The sequence below is a fragment of the Carettochelys insculpta genome, chromosome 18 (genome assembly GCF_033958435.1).
Source record: "Carettochelys insculpta isolate YL-2023 chromosome 18, ASM3395843v1, whole genome shotgun sequence".
Taxonomy (NCBI): Eukaryota; Metazoa; Chordata; order Testudines; family Carettochelyidae; genus Carettochelys; species Carettochelys insculpta.
In genome coordinates, this window is record NC_134154.1 from 1748543 (window position 1) to 1772397 (window position 23855).

Genomic DNA, 23855 nt, shown 5'->3' on the forward strand with positions numbered 1-23855 from the left:
CCAGGTGGGTCTGGGGCCGCTGGGGAGGGGCCGGGGAGGCTGAGAGCTGGGCTGGGGAGGGGGTGAAGGCTGAGAGCTGGGGGGGCTGGGGTGGGGGGTGAGAGCTGGAGGCTGGGGAGGGGGTGAAGGCTGAGAGCGGGGGGGTTGGGGGTGAGAGCTGGAGGCTGGGGAGGGGGTGAAGGCTGAGAGCTGGGGGGGCTGGGGTGGGGGGTGAGAGCTGGGGGCTGGGGAGGGGGTGAAGGCTGAGAGCGGGGGGGTTGGGGGTGAGAGCTGGAGGCTGGGGAGGGGGTGAAGGCTGAGAGCGGGGGGGTTGGGGGTGAGAGCTGGAGGCTGGGGAGGGGGTGAAGGCTGAGAGCTGGGGGGGCTGGGGTGGGGGGTGAGAGCTGGGGGCTGGGGAGGGGGTGAAGGCTGAGAGCGGGGGGGTTGGGGGTGAGAGCTGGAGGCTGGGGAGGGGGTGAAGGCTGAGAGCTGGGGGCTGGGGAGGGGGTGGGGGGTGAGAGCTGGGGGCTGGGGAGGGGGTGAAGGCTGAGAGCGGGGGGGTTGGGGGTGAGAGCTGGAGGCTGGGGAGGGGGTGAAGGCTGAGAGCTGGGGGGGCTGGGGTGGGGGGTGAGAGCTGGGGGCTGGGGAGGGGGTGAAGGCTGAGAGCGGGGGGGTTGGGGGTGAGAGCTGGAGGCTGGGGAGGGGGTGAAGGCTGAGAGCTGGGGGGGCTGGGGTGGGGGGTGAGAGCTGGGGGCTGGGGAGGGGGTGAAGGCTGAGAGCGGGGGGGTTGGGGGTGAGAGCTGGAGGCTGGGGAGGGGGTGAAGGCTGAGAGCTGGGGGGTGGGGAGGTGAGAGCTATGGGGGCTGGGGAGGGAGTGGAGGTTGAGGGGTGGGGAGGGGCTGGGGAGAGGGTTGGGGCTTGGTGAGCACTGGGGGCAGAAGAGCCCAGGCTGCAGGAAACACCCGGGGGGGTGCAGTCGGCAGGGCACTGGCTTCACTGGGGGCTCAGCCCCCCACACTGCTGGTGCTCGGGGCGGCCCAGGGAGTAGGGGTCTGTGGCTGGGCTTGGGGCCTGTGGAGCCCGGGGTGTCCAGCGCCCGAGGGGGCCCCAGGAGAGTGGATGGGGCGCTGCAGGCTTGGTGGGGGCAGAGCTGGCAATGCGGAGCAGCCAGAGCCGGGCGGCGGTGGTCTGGATCCTAGGGAAGTGGCTTCATTAGCGCTGGGCCGGGCCAGGCGCCCGCTGTCTGCAGGCTGGGCCAGGGCAGCCCATCACCCACACCCCTGGCTGGATGGGTTAGCCCCAGTGACTGCAGGGCCTGCCAGCCGGCGACGAGGGGCCTGCAGGGCTGGCTAAGCCTGGAACAGCTTCCCCCTCCCTTATCATGCCGATCCTGCTCCCCCTGCAAGGTCCGGCGCCAGCTGGTGCACCGGGAGGGCCGGGCAGGACCGGTACCCCCGCCCCGGCTCTCTGCACTGTGGGGTTTCTCCCCTGGGGAAGGAAATGGGCAGAGGGGGGCAGTGAGTTCTCCAGGGGCCAGCCTGGGACAGGAGCCGGAGGAGGAGGGAGACAGCCTGGGGTGTCTGGAATGTACAGACGCGGGAGGGGCCCTCTCCCAGACAGAGAGCCCCGTCGCTGATGGATGCTCTCCCCTTTCAGGCTGCCTCCCCCGCCCGTCCTCTGGCAGCAGGTGGGTCATTCCCCCCCGAGCTGAGGCCTGGCCATTGCTGCGGAGCTGTCCATGCCAGAGTCTGAGCGGCAGGAAGCAAGCAGGAGGGGCGGGGGGCAAGCCCCAGGACGCAGCCCAGCTTTCCACTCCCCCCTGCTGGGCTCACCCCCGGGAAAGGCGCCGGAGCCGGGATGGTGCCGCCGTTCCGGCCGTAGGGGAGCACCCTCCCCAGGGATGGGTTTCAGAGGAGTATCCTGCAGCGAGCCCTGGGGATGGAGCCGTTGCCCTGTCTGACCAGCCCAGCTCAGCCCAGCCCAGCCCAGTGGAGAGGAAGGGGCCTGCTGAGACCTTCTGGGACGGAGACAAGCAGTCTGTCGGAAGCAGGGTGGGGACGGGACCCACCACCCGGCATGGATTGTGCGGCCCTGCACAGCTGCCTCGAGGGACTGGAGACGGGTGACTCCCGAGATTCTGGTCCAGGCTCTGCCTTCCTCCTGCCGCTGCAGTCGAGAGCCTGCAGCTTGGCAGCCGGGCTCTGGAGCCGCATCCCTGACCGCGCCGGGCGCTGAGTGTGACCAGGGCTGGGCAGGGAAGGGGGAGCGCAGGACGGGATCAAGGGGGCCCTGCATTTCCCCAGGGCTCTCCTGTCTGGCGGAACAGAGGCCAGAGGGGCTGGATCGTTTTTCTCCTGCTCCCAGCAGGCGCACCTGCTCTTTGGAGCAGCACGGGTGGAGGTGTGGCCAAGATGCTCCTGCAGCCCAGCTCTGTGTGTAGTTGAGAGGACAGACGGCCTCTCTGCAGCCCGGGATCAACCCTCGGGGGGCCAGCCCAGCGCAGCGATACTGCCTCTTCCTCGCCCGTGCTGCTTGCGGAAGGACCGAGAAGCCTGTGGTCAAGGTGGAGCCAGCTGGCCCTGGGAACCACCCCGGGGCAATGTCCTCCCCTTGAGATCCCCGTCTCTGAGGCCTCTGCTGTCTGCCTGGCTCAGGCTGCAGCCATGTCGCGCCCGAGCCCAGGGGCGCTGATTTCAGTTGGCGGCCTGGGCTTCCCGCCGCAGAACCTGGCCCGCGTGGTGGTGTGGGAGTGGCTGAACGAGCACGGGCGCTGGCGGCCCTACACGGCGGCCGTCTGCCACCACATTGAGAATGTGCTGAAGGAGGACGCCCGGGGCAGCGTGGTGCTGGGGCAGGTGGATCCCCAGCTGACTCCCTACGTCATTGACCTGCAGTCCATGCACCAGTTCCGCCAGGACACAGGTAGGGGCAGGCCCTGCGTGGCCGGGACAAGGGGTGGCCCGGGGGGGATGTCGGGCTTGGCCCGCAGGGTGGGGACCCTCTGCCTGGGTTTCCGATCGGCGCTGCCTCTGTGCCTGGCAAAGACGTGTCTAGGGCTGAGCTGGTCCCGCCTGGTGCTGCCACCAGCCCGGCAGGAGAGAAGAGTCCACTGGTGCTGGCCTCAGCCCTAGCACTTAGAACGAGGAGGAATTGGTTCCTTCCACGCTCCCATCCCTGCCTCCAGCCAGAGGCTGGTGTGCTGACTGGGGTGGGTCTGACACCTTCCTGCTGGGAGAGCTGGGGCAAGTCCCTTCCTTGCTGCGTGCCTCAGTTTCTCCCAGGCCTGTGCAATGAGGATGACGACACCCACCCCCAGCAAGGGCTTTGGAGGGAGGCCGTGCAGCATCATGTGTTTCTGCTGCTGGCTGGTCACGGGGACGCCCTGGAGGGGGTGTGGGTCTGCCTCGAGGCTGGGAAGGCACCAAGCAGCTGGAGAGCTGGGTGGGGACGGGAGAACTGTTCAGTGGGGAATCTGCTGCCTGCTGTGAGCCTGGGGCCGGGGCCGGGGCAGCAGTGGCTGCACCACACAAGGACAGACTGCAGCAGCGTCTGGCTCAGGAGCAGTACCCGCCGTGGCCAGGAAGGGGGTGAAATACAGCGATTCCTAGCCCCAGACTCCCACAAAGGTGCCTTTGCCAATGACACCAGCAAGCCCCTGGCTCCTGGGCGCCCTGCTTCTGCGGGGGCATGGAGGCCGCCCCGGTGGTCTCCCCTGTGCCCTGCTGAGGTAACCGGGGGCGGGGGGGCCCTGGCTTTGTGTGCTCGGCTTGTGCTCTTTGTCTGTTCCATTGCAGCTGGCTGGCCGGGCGGGGGCTGGGCGTTAGCAGTGGCAGGGGGCTGTAAGGCTGCCATCACCCTGCCGACCCTGCTCCCGGGCTGCGGCCTGGCCTTGCCAGCGGGCAGCTCGCTCTGGCGGCCTGCGAGGGGGCCTCCTCCTGGGGAGGAGAGGGCCCAGCCGCGCAGAACTGAGCTGGAGGGCGAGCTGGAAGGAGGGACTGTGGGCTCCTGGCAGCCTCTGCAGCGTGGCACTGCTCAGGGCAGGGAACACGAGGCTGCCGGCTCCTGGTCTGAGTGCCGGGGCAGTGGCAGGAGGGCTGCCCAGTGCTGTGTGGACCCAAGAGATCCTGAAGCCAGCGCGGGAGGGGAACCCCCTTAGTGGCCGGCCTGGCGGGCTGAGTCCCCCAGAGGCCGCAGCAGCTCCTGGGGTGCCAGGAGGGAGAGAAGGGGGTAGGAGCCGACACGCAGGAAGGGGTCGACCGGGCCGTCCCCAGGGGTTGCGAGGCACTGGACAAGCCCCTCCGTGCTCTGGGCCCTGCCTCTTCCTGCCCCTCCTCTGGCACCTCGCCCCCAAGCTGTGCCTGCTCCCCCCCCACCCCGCCCTCCCCTGCTGCACACCCTCAAGCCCCCTCCCTCAAGCAGCGGGACCCAGGGGCTGCTGGGGAGGCATGGCGCCAGGCCGAAGCAGGGCGCGGACATGGGATGCAGCCACCCAGGCCTTGCCCTGCCCTGCCCTGGCAGGTTGTGCCGCTTTCCACAGCTCCCTGCCTTGCTGGTGAGCGCAGGGGTGGGCCTGACCTCTGCTGTGGGCCCAGGCTGTCCTACGGAGGGACTGGCTCTGGGCACACGGCGTACAGCGTGGTTTCCAGATGGGCCAGGGGAGGCGCCGTCCGCAGTGAGCACAGCCCCTTGTACTGTCAGTGGGGAGGTGCGTTCTGCCTGGGTGCCCCGTCTGCTGGCGGGTGCCTCTGTGTCCCTGCAGGTGTTTCCTACGTGGTCGGCACTGGCACGCTGGGTGGCATGGCAGGTGCCCAGCAGTGCAGAGGTACCTAGGGCCCAGGTGGGTCCAGAATGCCCAGGCTGCATGCGCTGTACCTGGTGTTGGCTGGAACACGGGGAAGCGATGGGGGCTGGGTGTCCAAGCTTGGAGCCTCTTTGTCTTGCAGCAAGAGAAGAGGTGCATTGCAGGTGGGTGTACCCCTGGGCCTGCTGTGCCCGCTCAGCCACATTCGTACCATTCCAGTTGTGATGTGGTGGAGTGGGGGGAGGGCATGTGTGAGTCAGGCTGGATGTCTGAGGCAAGCAAAGCAGCTCCCAGTGGCTAAGGATGACCCTGGGGCTACAACTGGCAGGTAACACCTCTGCCGTGAACAAAGAGGAGGGAGGAGCCGAGCTGGGTTTTTGAATGGGGGGCGGCAGTTAGAGGCTAGGGGAAGGGAGAGCTGGAAGGCAGCCAGCCTGAGGAGGGGGAAAGCTACACCCCAGAGGGGCACCCCTCGGGGTCTTCTCCCCAGGACGGGTTGGAAGGACTATCTCTGACTGCTGTACTGTCGCTTCTGTGAGAAACTGGGCCTCTGTTGCCTAATAAACCTCCTGTTGTACCTGCTGAGTGAGAGTCACTCCTGCCAGCAGACGGGGTGCAGTGCAGGGGGACCCCTGAACCCCATCACACCAGTACACCACATGGCGTAGCTTGCAGGGGGCAGGTCACGCTGACCCTCAGCAACCCCTGGCTCCTCTTCTAACACTGTGGAGAATGCGCCCAGCGCTCTGCTGTGTGCGCAAGGCGGACTTGTGGTGTGCCAGAGCTGTGCACACCGTTCTGCACAGCCCTTAGCAAGGGAGACCTGGCCCAGGCCTGGAGCTTCCAGGTTCTGCTGCAGTAAGTAGAAGTGGGTGCAATTCACAGGCATTTGGTGCAGAGCCTATCCAGATCCTGACCTCTGCACAAGGATCAGCATCTCCGGGAGAACAAACATCCTTGGCAGAAAGAAAACATTCATTCCTTTACTCCGAGATCGACTCCCAGTAGAGCCAAGCTGCTGTAGGATTGCAACCCCGAGTGATACGCACCTCTGGCGGATACTGATGTATGGCCCTACATTTTACCCAACATCTAACTGATCTGGAGAACTCCTTGCCACAAGATGCTGTTGAGGCCGAGGGTTTAGTAGGATTCAGAAAAGGGCTGGACCTTTCTGTGGCTCATGAGGCCTCTCCAGTTACGTGTTGTGGTTAGAAAGGAGACAAACCCTCAGGCTTCAGGACACGAGCCAACCACACATAAGTGAGGTCAGGAAGAAACTTGCCCTCTGAGGAGAGTTATTCCATAAGTGTCCAATAGGGAGTTCCTTGCACCTGTCCTATGAAGCAGCTGTTGCTAGTCAGGCTGAGACAGGTTGCTGGCCTAGGTGGGCTCCTGGGCTGACCCAGCCTGGTGATTTGTGTGGTATAAGCCAATGCAGAGATTTCTCCCCGGAGCCTGTCACCACCTCCGCTCCCTGCTGGGTTGAGGGTGACTGGGTCTCCGGCATGGCTGGGCAGCTGGAAGGTGCCTTTGCAGCCTGGGATTTTTCAGGATTGGTCAAAGTTTGGCAAAGCACCGTGGGGATGGCCAGTCAGTGGGTGAAGGATGCAGGGGGTCGTGCAGCTAGTTCTGGTTCCTGGCTCTGCCACCGACCCCTGGCTTTTTCCCTCTGCTTAGCAGCTCTGACTGAGGTGGGGAGCCTTCCTGGGATGGGGTAGACCTGTCCTGGAATGTTTCTAATCTATCTCGTGGGGCGTGTCTGGGCTTATTGTAGCAATAATAAATAAACCCTAGGCCTTGGTTATTGCCCTCGCTTCCCCGCTTGCCCAGGCTGGAGGCCCAGAGACCAGCAAACAGGGCTGCGGGTTGCTTGGCTGGAGGCCTGGAGACTTGCTGGCAAGGTGTGGCACTCCAGCGCTCTGATCACCTCTGCACTGCGAACTCTCGCCATCCAGCCTCCCCGGGCTCCTGGCAGAGCCTGGCGTGGACCCTCTGGCTTGTGCAGGGATTCCCCGGTAAGCCCCCCCTTGCTGCGGACGGCCTCGCAAAGCACCGGTGCCAGCTGCTCTCCCCGTGGGCCCATGCGGAGGTTTTCCAGCCGGGGAAGCATGTGCAGCGGCGGTGGGTGAAACCTGGCAGTGCTGGGGACTGTGTGCGCGTGTGGCTCTGCGGCTGTCTGAGCCCAGAGAGAGAGCAGCTCCCAGCCGGCGTGCGCTCACACTGGGGTGCCTGGGCTGGGGGGAATCTTGCACCTCTGGCTTTCCTGCCCATTTACCGGGGGAGGGGGTCCTGAAGCCACCTCCAGCCAGTGTGTGCCCGTAGCAGCGCAGCTCCCAGGAGTGCCCACTGCAGCACTCACCATGTGGCGGCCAAGCCCGGGGTCCCCCGTGCCTTTGCCACCCTTTTCAGGCTTCTCCTGGCCCTGCAAGAGTCACGGGGAGCTGTCCCCCCGTGCAGCAGGGCACTGGGACCGTGCTTAGGGCCATGTTCCTGGTCACCGCCCAGGTGGCTGATGCCTGAGCCCCACGGCGCTGGGGGAGGGAGAAGACACTGGGCAGGAGATCCCTTGAAAGCAGCAATGGGGATCCTACAGCCCATGGGCTGGATCCAGGGGGAGCCTGTGCTAGCACTCCAGCCCTGCAGCCCCCCATAGGGCTGGAGCGTCAGTGGCAGCTCCCCACTACTATGGGGGGTGGGGAGCCCTAGCCGTGTGGGCCTGACCCAGCCCCTGCCCACAGGCTCTGCCTGGTGCAGGGAGGGAGCAACTCCTCCTTGGCTGGGGGAATGGCAGCCCAGGGAACCGCTCGCCTGGGCTTCCCCGGGGCCCCCAGAGGGGGAGCCCTGAACTCCCTGCTGGCGGGCGCTGGGCTGTGAGGGGCCACGTCCGTCAGGGCTGTTTGCTTCTCACGGCTGTGTGGCCCTGACTGACTTGCCAGCGGAGCAGTGGCCCCCAGCCCAGAGAGGTTCTGTGATGGGGTTCAGGGGTCCCCCTACACTGCACCCTGTCCCCAGGCAGGAGTGACTCTCACTCAGCAGGTACAACAGGAGGTTTATTAGGCAATAGAGGCCCAGTTTCTCACAGAAGCGACAGTACAGCAGTCAGAGACAGTCCTTCCAACCCGTCCTGGGGAGAGGAGCCCTAGGGGTGCCCCTCTGGGGTGTAGCTTTCCCCCTCCTCAGGCTGGCTGCCTTCCAGCTCCTCTTTCCCCAGCTTCCTAACTGCCACCCCCGATTCAAAACCCAGCTCGGCTCCTCCCTCCTCTTTCTTCAGGGCAGAGGTGTTACCTGCCAGCCTGGGTTATAGCCCCAGGGTCATCCTTAGCCACTGGGAGCTGCTCTGCTTGTCTCTCACATCCAGCCTGAGTCTCACACATGCACCCCCCACCCCACTCCATCACAGGTTCCCACCCTGGTCAGAGGCACTCGGCATTCGCAGGCGAGGCAGGCCGTGTCCGAGCCCCTGCCCGCAGCTGGAGCAGCCCCAGGCTCCGCCCCCGTGCAGCGTGGTGCTGGGCAGCTCAGCATGCCGCGTCGGCGCATCTGTGGCAGCCTGACCTGCTTTCAGCCCTGACGGCTGGGCCTGGCGAGGCGATGTAGGGACCAGACTGGTGGGTAGCTCCCCTGCTTCCTTCCCCGACACGCACACGTGCTGCAGGGGGTGGGGACCATGGTCTGCCACAGGCTGAGCGAGTGCCAGGGATTCCCACGCAAGCCGCGCCTGCGTGCTCTTGCGCACATACGCACTTCTCTCTCTCTCCCACAGTCACAACCACTCCTGGGGTCCTGCACGCTGCCCTAGCCAGAAGAGATGAGGCCGGACAGCGGCAGCTCAGGCAGCTGTCCTGCCAGCACACGATCTCCTGCAGCTCTCCTCCTTTCACATTTCTCTTGCTGCACCTCCCTGTCTCCCTCCACACTCAGTTCGCATTTCCCTCTCCGCAGTACAGGTTGAACCTCTCTCATCCGTAGCTCCCTCGTGGCCACCTCCGTAATCTGGCGGGAGTTTAGTGAGCCCCATCGGGGGGCTGATCCATTGGGGTGTGGCCAAGTTTCCTGCGGTCCCGTAAAGTTTGTTTCCAGCCACCAGTCCTGGCTTTCCGTGTTCTGGGCTGTTATTTACTGTAATTTACCCCTAAATGTCTTCTCAGAGCCCAGTGTGCAGTGGGAGTGTTGGTGGTCCGGCACTGGGCAGGTCCCAAGGCAGCTGGCCGAGGGAGGTGCAGCTTGTGGAGCATTTCTCTCTGCTTTTCCCCCAGTTTCTCCGCAGCAGAAAGGGCACCCCAACCATGGCCACCCTGGTCAGACCCCCCTGCAATTACTGTAGTGGCGAGCAGTGCAGCAGGCCCCAGCCAGCCAAAGGGGAGTTGGGAACAAGCCTGGGTCTAACCCCACTGCTCCATTGGCAAAGCTGCAGCCTCCCCCTAAGGTCGGCCAGGTCCTCTTGCCCTGCTGGGGGCCAACCTCTGTTGTCTGGGAAAGGCAAAGAAAGAGCCATCTGACTCTCGCGGCCTGTGGGATGCTCGTGTAATTAATAGCAGTTTACTTAGTGGTGGCAGAAATCAATAGCTTCGCCGCTCCGGCAGCAGAAATGGCTTACGCATCAGCGCCAGCTGAATACAGAACGTGCTACAAATGGAATTTGCAATCTGATGGCTACCCAGAGTCCATTCCGGGTGGGGACAAAAATCTGGATCCATTGAGCCTCGCCCCTGGCTGCATCCAGACTCCCCTCCTTTGGGCTCAGGAGTCCTGGATCCTGGCAGATTCAGTAGATGCTTCTTCCATTCCAGTGCAGTTGGGACCCAATCATTAGCTGAAGCTTTTGTTATACCCAGACAATGGGTATAGTGGCAGGTGCTCTGCCTGCATGGCCCAGTGCAGGCTGTGCTAGAGCACACACTCGTGAGCCAGGCTTTGTTGTCCTGTGCAGCAGGCAAGGCTGCTGGATGAGCATTTTCCCCAAGCAAGTGCAGGTCAGGGGCAGGGCACTCAGGAGTGGGGCTCAGCCAAAGCTGAAGATCAGCGTGGGGATTTCCAGGTGGAGCCATAAACCCATGATGAGCTTGACCCCGAGATCCTCAGTGCCACGTGTTCCTTGTGAGACCGTTGCTAAGCCTCAGCGTGGCGGGGATGCAGTTCTGGCCTGAAGCGGAAGAGCAGTGAAAGCTGTCGTGTTCCCAGGCTGGTCCCATCTCCGCCTGTATTTCGTTTGTGGGGTAGATTCCCGACCCACCGTGGCTGCATTCAGAGAGCCACAGTTTCTGTCCAGTTGTCTGTGGGTCTTCCCGTCAGCTCTGACCTCCATGCAGAAGGGGCCGCGGTGTGGAGAGCTCATTGAAGGAAGCTGACTGGTCGCCAGACCATTGCTGGCTTGGAGAACACAGCGTCCTTCCAGAATACAGAGGCATCAGGGCGCTGGAGCAAGGATGCCCTGCCCTGGTGAAGAGGAAAAGAGATTCTCTTGGGACAGGGGAACCAGACATCACGAACAGGGCATCTCTCCCCACCAGTGACAGACCCGTGTATGGGCCTGACCGACCCGATTCCCCCACACCAGACACAGCTCACCCCTGTGGCGTGCACGGGTGGGTTGGTTTGATGGGGAGTTGTCCAAAGGGGGGCGCTGCTCAGCCAGACACCTGGGAAGAGAACCTCCATTTCTCTTCAGTCGCCATCCCCAGGATGAAATGGGGCTGGGTCTAGATCCTGCTGTCCTGCCTACCTCCCTGGGACTGGCAGCAGCGGCGCGCTCAGTTCTTGGTGCCTCGAAAGCGACACCATCTGGCTGGTAGTTGGCGTTGAGGAGGTTGCAGGGCCATGGGACCGGGAAGGAGAAAACTGGAGGACACCCGAGGACCTTCCCAGTGGAGGGAGCAAGTGGGCTGGTGGGGGCTGGAGACTGATTTTAAAGGCTGAACCTGGAGATATTTTTTTGGAAGCCTCAAAATTCACTTGCTCGTTTCCCAGGGTCGACCAAGGCCACGGTGTTACTGCAGCAGACTCAGCCGCTGCATTTTGGTCAGCAGCCAGCGCGTTGTGCCTGTCCGTGGGTGTGTGTCCAGCGGGTCCTGCGCTCCCTGGAGGCTGTGCACTAGGGAGCCGCTCAGGAGAGATGCAGATGCTGCCCGGCTGGTTAGCAGAGCGCCCGCAGGGTGCATGTCTCTCTGTGGTGCCTGTGTGCACACAACACAGTTTATCCCACCCCGGATGGAAACATTAAAGGGGACCTGGTGGTGATGAACAGGGCTGGGCGAACTGCGGTGATGCATCCTGGGGACTCCCTCCGTTGTGAGGGCCATGCTGGAGGTCACGTGCCACCTGTGTCTCCGGCTTTCCCTGGCGGGGGAGGTGAGGGGCGCCCTGGCCCCACTGGTTGGCATGTGTGCGTGGCAGGCCCGGGTGGCGCTGCGCAGACAAGGCACCCTGTCACTGCTGCCTGCTCCAGGCCACAGGTCGTGCTGGGGCGGCTGCTCGCGCCCCGCTGGCGCCCTCGCCCTCTGCCCCAGGCCTGGGAAAGTGAAGGGGGCGTGGCAGCAGCTGGGACAAGAGTGTCTGAGCTTGTGTGATTGGACACTCGGCCACCCCGGCCGTGACTTGCCTGGCGTGGGGCGGGGGGTGTGCAGTGGGCAAACCGGCCCTTGCTGGGAGGGACCCACAGTCCAGGCTGGCGCCGTCCAAGTCACCGCGACCGTGCCGACACGGTGTGGCAGGTGTGGGGGGAAGGCAGTGGGCCTGGGGGAAGAGAAACCTCTCGCAGGGCCGGGGGCAGGCCCTTGGCTCATTCGGAAAGACAATCCAGCCTGTCCTGGGCTGGGAAATCTCAGCAGGAACCCGTCTCCCATGCCCTGTGTGCTGTCAGAGCTCCAGTGCATGCGTGGGGCTGGGCTGGGGGTGGCCAGCTGGAGCGCGGGGGCTGTGTGGAAGCGGGGTGGGGTAGGGGCAGGGTTATCTGGAGAGCCATGGCGGGAGAAGGTCCTCATTTACAAAACAAGCACCCCCGAGATTCCTGCTGCGGGCCTGGTCCTACACTCCTGGGGCTAAGGCCCCACCGGCTTCGCTGGCATCTTTGCCTGGGTGGGGACTGCGGGATCGAACCTGCTCCCCTTGTCCACACACTGAGCCGTGGCTGGATGCCCCTGTCGAAGCTGCTGCATTCCTCTTGCAGGGCAGGCAGCCAGAATGCTGGCCAAGCCGGCCTGGCTGGAAATAAACTCCCCAGCAACTGCTAATGTGCGGCTGTTTAGCTTCATGAGTCTCCAGGGAGGGGCGCGCGGCTAACCCAACGCTTCCGACATGGTTATTGATTGCACACGCGGGCGGCTCTTCCATCTGCAGCGGCAGCTTCCGAGCCAGCGGCAGGCGCAAGCGGGGAGGAAAGGCAAAGGGAGTCTGGCAGCACAGAAGCAATGGGCCCTCTTGCTAGCTGGCTGCACAGGCAGCTTGGGAGGGGTCTGCAGCGCTCCGTGGCAGCTGCCGGCTGCCAGGCGCGCGGGGACTGGAGTGAGGGGGAGGGGGAAACACCTGACATGAGGAACTCGCTGCGTAGGCTCGCACACACACGCTCTGTCTGCGATTGCCAGCGCTGTTGGCAGCAAGGGCGGCTGGTCCCTCCAGTCCGGGAGCGGTGGCAGCTCTAACACTGTCTTTTCTCAGGTCTCTCTCCCTCTCTCACACACACATCTTCTCTTTTTGGACACAACAAGAAGTCCTGTGGCACCTTATAGACTCTCAGATATTTTGGAGCATGAGCTTTCGTGGGCAAAGACCTGCTTCAGAAGATGCATGAGTGGGGGAGGGGGTTTCAGAGGGGTATTTAAAGAGTGGGGTCCCAGTAAGAGGGAGGGCCAGAGCTGACAAGTTCTGTTCAGCAAGGTGGAAATGGCCTGGTATCAACAGTGCTTATTAAAAGAGGAAAAAACAAGTCAGATCAGACGGGGGGATATGAGCCTTTGTCAGAGTCTAATGAGGAGATATTAGCACCCAGGGCAGAGAAGCTGCCTTTGTAAGATGCGAGCCACTCCCAGTCTCTGTTTAATCCTTGGTTAATAGAGTCAAATCTGCAAATAAATTGCAGCTCAGAGATTTCTCTCTCCATTTGATTTCTGAAATTTTTTTGTTTCAGGACTGTCACCCTGATATCTGCCACTGAGTGTCCAGGGAGATTGGAGTGTTCCCCCAGTAGAGTAGGCACTCAGTAGCAGATTTAAGGGTGGCAGTCCTGGAACAAAGGAATTTCAGAAATCAAACAGAGAGAGAAATCTCTGAGCTGCAATTTAGGATTAAACAGAGACTGGGAGTGGAGAAGAAATGAAGCTACAGACTGACATGGCTTCCTCTCTGATCTTCTCTTTCTGACACGTGCACACGCACGGTCTGGAGCAGTGCGTTTCAGCCAGTGTGCTGTGACACGCTGGCGTGCTCTGAAATGTCCTCAGTGTCCCTCACGGGAGCTCTGTAAAGAGCCACCCCGGGGGGAGTGGGGGGGAATTGACAATCCCCACACCAGGTGGGGCCTAAGCAGCCAGGCTGCCTGAGTCCCAGCTGGCACAGGCTCTGTCAGTTTTCCCTCATGGTGGTCCTTTGCAGAGCTGCCACAGGGAGAAGTGCCAACCCCACTGGAACCCGTTCACGCCGAGGCAGCTGAAATGCTGCTTCCCAGCCTGAATGAGCTGGATGGGAGCCCCTGTCCCCTCCCCGCTGTGGTAAGGAGGGAGGGAGCTTTTTGGAGCTGGGATGTTGTTTAAATGCCCTGTCCCGGCTCCAGCGGGCTGGCGGGGAGGGGAGCCTGCTCTCTGGAGCCACCTCCGGCCCCCACCCACGAGTTATTGAGTAACACTGACTCTTTCAGCCATTACTTGGTTTCTCAACGTCCCATTGGATCCTTGGTTAGCTTCTCGTCTGCATTACTGTGTTGCAAACCTCTCTAGAGAGATCTTAACCATAGTAAAGGTAAGTAAAGGTGAGGTTTATGAGCAACCCATTCAGCTGAAAAAAGTGGGTGTGCTGTGGAATTGCCTGTCTCGTTGAAGTCTGCCATGCCACTGAAAAGCTTTTGGAGTAGTGAGTTCTCAATGCCTGACTGTCCTGGCTGGAGTAATTATCATTATCAGTGTCACTGTCATTTTGCGCTTTGTCGTTCATTATTTCAAGTTAGCAGCACCAGTTTAAAAACACGAGCTAAACACGTAACTTTAGACACTTTTACTTTCAAATTGTAATTTTAGTCACAGCTGTAAAATGACTTAAAACTTGCCTAAAAATAAGGGCCGTTTCAGTCTTCTGCTGTTTCAATCTGGCCTTTTGTGCGCTTTTATTTTTACCCCGCTGCAAATGATTGATTACCTGCTCATTTCACACTTGTAATACAAATGGGTACAATTTATATGAATATTTGCCAAATTTGTTGTTTTTATTTAGTAACTTAAAGCATTTCCCATTACTTTGTATTGCCTCTGTTTTAAAACTCTGCTATGCTGAAATAAGAAAGTATTAGTCAGTGGTTAGGGTTAGAAGCAGAGTCTACATTTCTGTTGCTTAGAAAGTTTAGAGTAATTTTGCGTTCGTGAGGGGTTAAAATAATTATTTGATTGAATTTCTTTGAAGTTTTTATCTTGTTTTATTCTGTTTTTAATTGCTTCGTTTTTTGGAGATTGCTGGAAAAACTCTTTTAACTTTTCACACTGAGAGAGTCAAAGTGTGGAGAGTTGGGGAAAAACAGTGAAAAGCAGTTTAGGAAGCTGGCAGGATCTGAGCCGAGAGAGATTAACTCTGTCAAGATAAACAAGCGGCACTGCAGCACTTTGGAGAATATCAGTTGTATTGATTAGGTAATGAGCTTTCGTGGGTAAGATCCACTCCATCAGATTCTGGAGCCGGATCTGAAAGTGAGTCTAGTTAGCAGCTCTGGTCCCCAGTCTCTGTTACTTTTGTCTGCACGCCGGATGGATTGCGGAGAGCCCCTCGTGCTGCCACTCACCATCTTGTGGCCACTCCGAGTGTCAGTGCATCGATTCTAGGTGTTAACCTGCTTCATTGCAGTTTTTCACTTTGAAATTCTTTTTTATTCCCTCCCCTGCCACCAAGTCGCAGCTCTTCTCTTCTCATGTGCACTGTGAACTGTTCCACCTTTTTAACGATCCGTTTCTCAGTCCAGTGAAAGTATTGTCTGCTGCGTTTCCTTCTGTGCGTGTGCTTGGGCCTGGGTAAATTTAGTGGAACCCAGCGTTTGTCATATGGGTGGGGTTGTGATGCAGTGGACCTTGGCTCATCTTATAATTTATCTAGGGCTGCCTTTTCCCATTTCTGTCTGCGTTCCTCTGGCACAGGGGAGCTACCTGAACCCTGCTGCTGACCCCCAGTATTTATAGCCGAGGATGGCACGTCCCTTTTCCATAGGTTTCCTACAGCAGTTTCCAATGTAGTGTTCTGGTCTGTCTGCGCTTGCTGTCTCGGGGTTGCTCGCGACCCAGCATTCCAGGCCTTTGAGGCTTCTGCTGCTTTTAATACTTCTCTTGTGTTTGTTAATCACCCTACCAGTTCCATGGGGGCTGTCTTAACCGCTTCCCAACTGTGGGTATAGCTCGCAGTAATCCACATTTCAAGGCTCCTTCTCTGCCCTAGCCTTACAAATGACTTTACATTTCCCCTCCACTCCACATTCTCAATTCACACGGCCCTCCCTTGCTGGCCACCTGCCAGCCCAGACCTGTCATGTCCCAGGAGGGGTTTTAGGGACATGCTTACTTACCTCCTAAGCTGGACAAGGACAGCCACTTGGAGACCCATCTTTATATGGGATGCACACCAGCTACCCATTGCTCCTGGCATGTCAGGGGCCACCCTCTGATGAAGCTGGGTGCCACCCATAGCATTGTAGGAGTGGTTCAGTCAAAACCTCACTGTCCCTCCTGTCGTCATCCTGAACCTGGGCCAGCGTGTGCCTGTTGTTTACAGCCAGTAGTTGGTACCCAGGTGCTCTGGTATGTGTGTGCCTGGCCTGTGCCTCATGCCTCTTCCGCAGGTGGATTTCTGCAACCTCAGCCGTGTTTGGGCCAAGTTCCAGGAGCAGGGCCACCTGGGCTCACAGCTCCACTTCGCACTGTACAGTAGATCCCTGAGATACCCGCAACTCAAGTGCATGTATCTTGGGTTAACGTGACTCTGAGTGGTGGGGAAACTGAGGGGCACTCACTGGAGCCTCGGCTGGGGCTGGAGGAACTGCCACCGCGGCTGGGCCGCCACCGCTGCAGCACCACGAGCACCTCCCGCCAGGGATGGGGCAGGGGTGCGGCCAGCTGGCGTGTGCTGACATGCTGCAGATTTGGATTTGGGCATTGATGGACACCCCTTCCCTCGGTCAGTCCCTTAAGTCGAGGGTTTGCTGCACCATTGGGGCAAGGGGGGACAGGAGCTGCATACATCTCTCTCATTGACAAAGGAAGTGAGTAGCTGAGGAGTTTGCTCCATACAAATGTTTATCCAGAGTCAGACAGATTTCTCTGGGGCTCTGCTCCCAGCGGGGCTGTGCACCTGGCTGCTGGGTCAAGTCCCTGTGACGGAGCCTTCCCAGAGCTGAGCTGCTCTCAGTGTCTGTGTTGCTCTGCTGTGGGCTGTGACGCCCAGCTCTGTGCCTGTGCTGTGGGGAGACCAGCTGGTTTAACTGGGGATCATCAGGGGCCTCTTCCCCGCACCTTCCCAGCCCACAGCATAGGGTGTGTAAGGCTGGTCTTCCAGCAAACCCACAAACCCATGAGTGGAGCTGGCGGGTGGGAAGGTGCGAACCTGGCTACCCTGCCTGGCTGGCTGGAGGATGCAGCGGCAGAGGTCAGGGGCTGCTGGGAGCATTCGCTGTTCCTGCTTGTCCCAGCCATGGCTGCGACTCTCTCCCTGCATCCCCCCGACTCTGGCTCGCCCCTTGGCCCCGCTCTCATTCTGACCCTCAGTCCTGGGCCCGGCCCCCACAGACCACAAGGCGTGACTACCTGCGCCCTGGGCGCCGAGGCAAGTGCCTGCTCCCATCAGAGCCCTTTGGGGTTCTGGGCCTCAGTGCCCTGCCCGCGGCCAGAGGCAGTCTGTGCAGAGTGGAGACTCCCTGCCAGATCGCCGGCACACGAGGCTGGCGCCATAAGCTTGGCCACTCTTCTGCTCTGCAGAGCAGCTCCACGCCTGGAAGGCAGGGCCTGAGGCCGGGGGGGCGCACTCTGTTCGGTAGAGGGCCACTCCAAGAGTTTGGTGTGCAGTCAAGGGCTGCACTTTTTTTGGAGGGCACGTGGGGTCTGGGGTCTGCTTTAATCCATCTGCAGGGCTTGGGAATCAGCCAATGGGGGCTGAGAAATTGTGGTGAACTGCCCTGCCCCTAGAACAATCTCTGAGCTCTCATTGGCTGCTTTCATGCCTCCCCCCAGCAGAATCTCTCAACTCTTATTGCCTGGCCAATGGGAGCTGAGAGATTTAGCTGGGGTGGAGGAGAGGTGTGAACCCAGCCAATGAGAGCTGAGAGATTTTGCTGGGGTCGAGGAGAGGCGTGAACCCAGCCAATGGGAGCTGAGAGATTTTGCTGGGGTGGAGGGGAGGCATGAACCCAGCCAATGGGAGGCGAGAGATTTAGCAGGGGTGGAGGAGAGGTGTGAACCCAGCCAATGGGAGCTGGGGGGCTTTGGTGGGGGAGGCACCTGAAGCTCGCCCCCTCCCCAGTGTAGGAGCTAGCCCTGGGCCAGATTAAAAGGCTTGGCAGGCTGGCCGTACCTTGCCCACCCTGGCCCAAGGGGTCGAAAACGGAAGGGTGCTCAGGCTGGCGCTAGCTCTGGTGCAGCTGTCCCAGCAGAGCTCTGCTGCACAAACTCCTTCGGAAAGCTGCGGGTGACAGTTGGGAGGAGAGCCCAGGAGCTGCAGCTGGAGGCCAGCAGGGGCAGAATGAACCCCATGTCTGGGACTGCTCAGACCCTAATTTCAGCCCTGCAGCTGGCCTGGCCCATGGGGCTGTTCTTGCAGCCACGCCCAAAGAGAAGGGGAAGAGGGGACTTGATCACCATCTGTGCGTGTCTCCCCGGGGACCAAACAGCTACTCCTGGGCCCTTCGGTCTCGCGGGGCAGGCCGGGGGGTGACCCTGCGGCGGAAAGCTGCAGTGAGACCATTCCGAGCCGGACGAGACGCGCTTTCTGATCGTGGTGGACCTTGGTTCCCAGGGTTGGCAAAGCTCAGGGCTGGCCCGGGGCCCAGGCTGTGGCCCAAACGCCATCCCACTCCCAGCTCTGCGGCTGATGGCTTGTGCTGTTTGAGGGCTTCCCGGAGTAATGGGGAACCGGAGCCTGGCCCAGGCTGCTCCCCGACGCCAGCTGGGGCCAAGTGCCAGCAGTTCAGTAGCTCACGTGCAGTGAGTCCGCCCAGCCCATGTCCTGGGACTCAGGCACTGAACCCCACAACGCAGCATCACCTGGCTCCTGGTCAGCTGGCTGGACAAGCACTGAGATGTCTCATGGATGGTCCGTCCAGCTCACAGCTGGGGCCCACTGGGGTGGGGGATCCGGGTTCTGCCCCGGCCTGGCCTGACCTCGGTGCCTGGCACTACATCCTCGGGCTGGTTGTCCAAGGCAACCGCCCTGCCCCCAGCTTGGAAGGTGGTGGGTTCAGCAAGTCGGATTCTCCTCTGCCTTATGCTGGAGTAAAGCCAGGTACTTGGGCGAGAGGTGGGTGGGCTCAGGGGGTAGCCGTTTGTAACACTAGACATGAGCTTTGCTTCCAATAAATCTAGAGGGCCAGAATTACAGCAGGTGTAAATCGGCATTGCGGCATTGAAGTGAGTGCGGATTTACACCACTGAGGAGGTGGCCCTGGTTGGGATGTGAAGCCCAGGGGGGTGGCTGGGAAGAGGCTCGGGAAGGGACCATCCATGGGTGTGTTTGCAGGGTGTCCCCGCCGGGCTCCGTTCCACGTGCCAGCTGGCCCCTGCGGAGGCCGCTCACCGCCCCCTCTCTGTCTTCTCCCCCCAGGGACCATGCGTCCGGTGAGGAGGAACTTCTACGACCCCTCCTCCGCCCCCGGCAAGGGGATCGTGTGGGAGTGGGAGAATGACAGCAGGTCCTGGACCCCCTACGACATGGACATCTGCATCACCATCCAGAACGCCTACGAGAAGCAGCACCCGTGGCTGGATCTCTCCTCGCTGGGCTTCTGCTACCTGATCTACTTCAACAGCATGTCACAGGTCAACCGGCAGACTCAGCGCAAGCGCCGGCTCCGGCGCCGCATGGACCTGGCGTACCCGCTCACCATGGGCTCCATCCCCAAGTCCCAGTCCTGGCCTGTGGGCAACAGCTCGGGGCAGCCCTGTTCCTGCCAACAGTGCCTGCTGGTCAACAGCACCCGGGCCGCCTCCAACGCCATCCTGGCCTCGCAGCGGAGGAAGGTGTATGCCGGCAATGGCAGCGGGCCCCTGGCGGTAAGGCAGAGCAACACATTCAATGGGACAGCCCTGTGGTCTGCCGGCACCTTGCCGAACGGGGGGACAGCCAAGATGGAGCAGGTCCGGTCTCCTAGCGGTACGCAGGTCACCACCTTCTCCCGAAGCCAGAGCGCGCCCACCGGCACCCATCTGCCCGGGCAGAACAACCTGAACAGGCCGGGCACGCAGCGGGTCGCGGTGCTCAGCGCCAGGGCCTCCATCCCGCCAGGGTAAGGAGCTGTACCGCAGTGGTGAGCACGGGGGTGGCTGCCGGCGGGCAGACGTCGCATTCCAGGGCTGTGAGAATTGCCCGGAATGGCGACACAGGGCTCGCATGCTTGTGTAGTTTGGTGTCCTTGGCCCCGTTGCCCTCCGGACCCTCAGCTTCCATCCGGAGCAGCCGCACGCTCCTGGCTGGCTGACGACCCTTCAGGCGTGAGGCTCAATTCTCTCTCTCACACCAGCGTAAATCAGGAGTAACACTGGGTCAGGCTGGAGTAGGTAAAGGGAGAACCAGGGGCCAGGGGTTCTCTCTGCTCCGTGGCCAGCGGAGCCCAGCGCTGGCGTGGAAGGACCCCCCTCCCCGGTGGGATTTAGTTTTCATGGTTCACCCACCTTGATGGTGCTCCACTGCCGCTGCCTAGCCCTGCCCTGGGTGACCCAGCCGTTCCCAAAGCTGGCATGGAAGTTCTGTGTCGTCACTGAGCAAATCTCCGGGGGGGGGAGCGAGGGAAGTTGCACGCCCTTTACTGTGCACACGCTGTGCTCTCGGGTCAGGTGCTGCATGTCCCAGGCTTCCGTCCTCTCCCAAGAGGCACCTGCCTCACTAATGGCTCCCTGGAGGAGCTCCACTTTGTGCATGGGGCGTGGGCGTTGTCAGGGAGCCTGGCGTCCTCCACAAGGCCCACGCAGCTCCCCGGAGCCTGGTCCAGGCACCACTTGGTGCTACACAACTGTCCCACGCCCCATGCACAAAGCAGGCGTGAGCCTGTGAATGGCTTTCCAAAGGGAACTGTAACAGGCCTGGGTGGCTGGTGCAAGGGTGGGAAGGGAGGCGAAGGGCCGGAGCTGCCCTGGGACTGACAAGCACCAGGAGGTGGTGAAGCACTGGAATGTGTTACCCAGAGAGGTGGTGGAAGCTCCATCCCTGGAGATTTTTAAGTCCTGGTGTGACACAGCCCTGGCTGGGATGATTTAGTTGGGGTTGATCCTGCTGTGGGCAGGGGACTGGACCCAATGACCTCCTGAGGCCCCTTCCAGCCCTGGAAGTCTGTAATGAGTGTAACCTAGCGGATGTGAGCCTGTTCTCCTCTCCTCGGTGCTGTGTCCCCAGCCCTGTCTGGGCAGAACAGGCCCCACCAGGCGCAGCCTGGGGAACGTACTGGGAGGGACTAGCCATGCGCAGGGGGGAGCTGGGCTGCCCTCTGGGACCCTCGAAGCCCTGGCAGCTCAGCCCGGCCCCCAGTCTGGCCTTGGCTGTCCCAGGGGAGCTTGCTCGAGGCAATGCAGAGGCCTTGGGCAGAGCTGGCCCTTCCATAGGATGGTTTGGGGCAGTGACCCCAGACCCTGTGGCAGCCACCCCAAAGCTGGGCTGGGGGATTACCGGCCCTGTCCTACCACCCGCTGCCAGCCGGCTGCTCTCTGTGTCCCTGCGGCAGTCGGAGGCAGGGCCCTGGCCCCCAGGCGCTCTGCTGGGCTGCTGCAGCTCCCCCTGCCCTGTTGCCGTCCCATGCCAGGCCCCCCGTGGTCCTCTGCTCATGTTTCCTGAGGCTGGGTGCTTTGGCAAGGGGCGGGCAGGCAGGGCCAGAGTAGGGTGATACGTGCGGTGGGGGAGTTGCCCTGGGCCCCAAGCCTGGGCACTGGGGGTGGGTGCGAACCGGATGGCCCTGGCCTGGGGATACCTGTGCCCATGTAAGACGCTCTGTGGTTGTACAAGGTAGAAGCTGGTTCCTGGCCTGCCCCCAGGAATGAAGCGCCAGGGCCGGCTCCCCAGCTGGCGCCAGCTGCCAGAGGAAGCCGATGTGCACAGCCGAGGGCCTCGCGCCCGGGGGGGTCACAGTTGTAGAACCAGGGGCGAGGCAGCGGCGGGTGAGTCTCAGCCCCTCGGCAGGCCAGGCAGGCCAGAGTCTCGCGAGCGCAGGCTGAGGGCTCAGCTGCACTCTGGGTCCACCTTGCAGGGTTCGATGTCACCTGCATGGCGGGGCGGCAGGAAACCGACCCGGCCGCGCGAGGAGTGAGGGAGGTCGATCTCCCTCGGTGTGGCCGGCCAGGTGAGTCGGTGGCAGAGCCGTTGCTTCCAGCTACGCAGCTGCCCAGGGCAGAGCTGGCGCTGTGTTTGCCGCCTCCCTGTGTCACCAGGTTTGCAGCCTCCTGCTGGGGGCAGGCCAGTGCCCCGGGGTGACACCTCTGCCCTTATACAGAGGCAGCCAGTGGCTTGTTGCTCACACTGCAGGGGCTCCTGCGCTGAGCTCCAGAGGCCCCAGGTTGGGTTGCGCTGTCCCGCTGGCGGGGGCATGGCTGGCGAGCAGGCCTCGTGCAGCGCAGGGGAGCTCAGGACGGTGCTCAGTGCAGGCAGAATGGGAGCGAGTGACCCTCGTGCCTGCACAGGCCTTGGCATACAGGAGTGCTGACGCCTGGGGGAAGGGCCCCAGGTTACCGAAATCAGCCTTGAATGTCTCTCCCGATTCTCTCTCGCGCGTGCTGCATGCCTGGGCCCCAGCTGCTCTGCAGGGCAGGAAGTGGTGTGCAGAGGCTGTTCCGCTGTGGTTAGCTGAGGTGGGGTGTAAGCTGACATCATGCTGGGCCTGTGGTCCTCCCACGAGCAGGAGAGCTGACGTGAGAAAGTGCACTGCAAGGAAAGCAGAGCAGCTTCGGTGCCTGGCCCCAGGGCCTGGAGAACCCTTCTTGGGCCCTGGAGCCGCCTGGCAGCTGGACTTCTCCGGGGAGGCCTGGGACGAGCTGTCTGCGAGGCGGCGTCCCTGGCCCCCTGCAAGCCCCCATGTGCTGCACAGGTTAGTCACTGGGGAAAGGGCAGAGGCCAAGTTTCCAGGGAGGTGCACACACACTTCTGCAGGGATCTGGCGCGCCCAGAGACGTGTGGGTGCACTGCCTGGGGGAAGTGTCTAGTGCTGGGTGCTGCACTGACGCCTCTGAGAAACGTCCCAGTGGCAAGGTGCAGGGGGGCCATGACCCCCCAGGTGTTTGGGTGGGGAACCTGTTGTCACATCTGGAACAGGAGAGCTGGTGGGCGCTTTTCACGGGTTTGTGCTGAGAAAGCTGGAAGGGCCACGCCAGTGAAAGCCGCCAGAAGCTGGGCCAGCACCCCTGGCCAGCTCTGGCATCACTGCAGTGCTCGTCCCGGGTCCTTACCCACTGCTGGACCGATACTCCTCCTGCCTGAGCTGCCCCCCCACAGGGGTCCAGACACTCCGTCTCTCGCCTGAGCCCTAGAGCCCCTGGCTCGCCTGCTCCTGGGCGCAGCAGCATTCTCCCCTCTGCCTGCAGCAGCCCCTGCTGTTCCCGCCTGAAGAAGGGGGGCTAGGGCTTGGAGGACCCTCCGGGGTCATTGAGCCCAGCCCCTGCTGTCACAGGCATCCCCACCAGAGAACACTGGAGCGGGAAGGGCCCTCGAGGGGTCTTCAAGTCCAGTCCCCCGGCCAGGCACCATTCCTGTTAGATGTGTATCCCCCCGGCTCTTACATCTCTCCAGTGGTGGCGATTCCGCAACCACCCCAGGCAATTACGCCAGTGTTTAACCACCCTGACAGGAAGATTTTCCTGATGTCCAACCTAAACCTCCCTTGCTGCAATTTAAGCCCATTGCTTTTGTCCTATTTTCAGCAGCCAAGGAGACCAATCTTCCTCCCTCTCCCATGTAACACCCTGTCAGGTACTTGAAAGCGTCTGTCACGTCCCCTCTCAGCCTCCTCTTGGCCAAACTAAACCAACCCAAGTCATTTAGTCTCCTCTCGCAGGTCACATTTCCTAGCCCTTGCATCACTTTCGTGGCTCTTCTCAGGATCTTCTCCAATTTTTCCACATCTTTCCTACAGTGTGGGCCCAGAACTGGAGGCAGTGCTCCGGCTGAGGCCTAATCCGCGCAGAGCAGAGCAGAGCAGAGCAGAGCGGGAGAATGGCTCCTCGTGTCTTGCTCACAGCGCTCCTCAAAACCATTGCACAGTCCTGTTTGCTTTTTGCAACAGCCTCCCACTGTTGACTGCTCCTCGGCTTGTGGCCCACTAGGACCCTGAGATCCCTTTCTGCAGTTCTCCTTCCTCGGGTGTCCTGGCGCATCAGCTCAGCCCTGCACAAATCTCAGCTTGTCCCTACTTGTACAGGGCTGGTCCAGCACCTGACTCCTCTGATGGGCAGAGCAATCTTCTCCTTGCCAGCCTCTGCTCACCCGTGGCCAGTTATCCCCATTTATGCTTCTGCCAGTGTTTTCCTTCAGTGCCAACAGCTCTTCCTCCTCTTGGCGCTGGGAGCACGCGTCTTGCTCAGTGTTTGTTCGGTGCTGGGCACACAAGGGCTCGTATGAAGCAAGAGCACGTGGGAGCTGCAGAACGAGGGAGAGCTTTGGAGGGCGTTGCTGAGCTGCGAGCAAACCAAGCAAGCGGTTCTGCAGCACCTTA

The 23855-nt window shown here is 61.4% G+C and overlaps 1 protein-coding gene across 1 annotated transcript in view; it reads left to right on the forward strand.

Annotated features, from left to right (window-relative positions):
• The first annotated feature begins 2353 nt into the window (after positions 1 to 2353).
• The window catches only part of DTX1 (deltex E3 ubiquitin ligase 1), a 36552-nt gene continuing 15050 nt past the window's right edge, over positions 2354 to 23855 (forward strand). The window contains exons 1-2 of the mRNA XM_075012482.1: positions 2354 to 2901; positions 18773 to 19454. Coding sequence (XP_074868583.1) covers positions 2643 to 2901; positions 18773 to 19454 — 941 coding nt within the window. The 5' untranslated portion in view covers positions 2354 to 2642. The remainder of the gene's footprint in view (positions 2902 to 18772; positions 19455 to 23855) is intronic.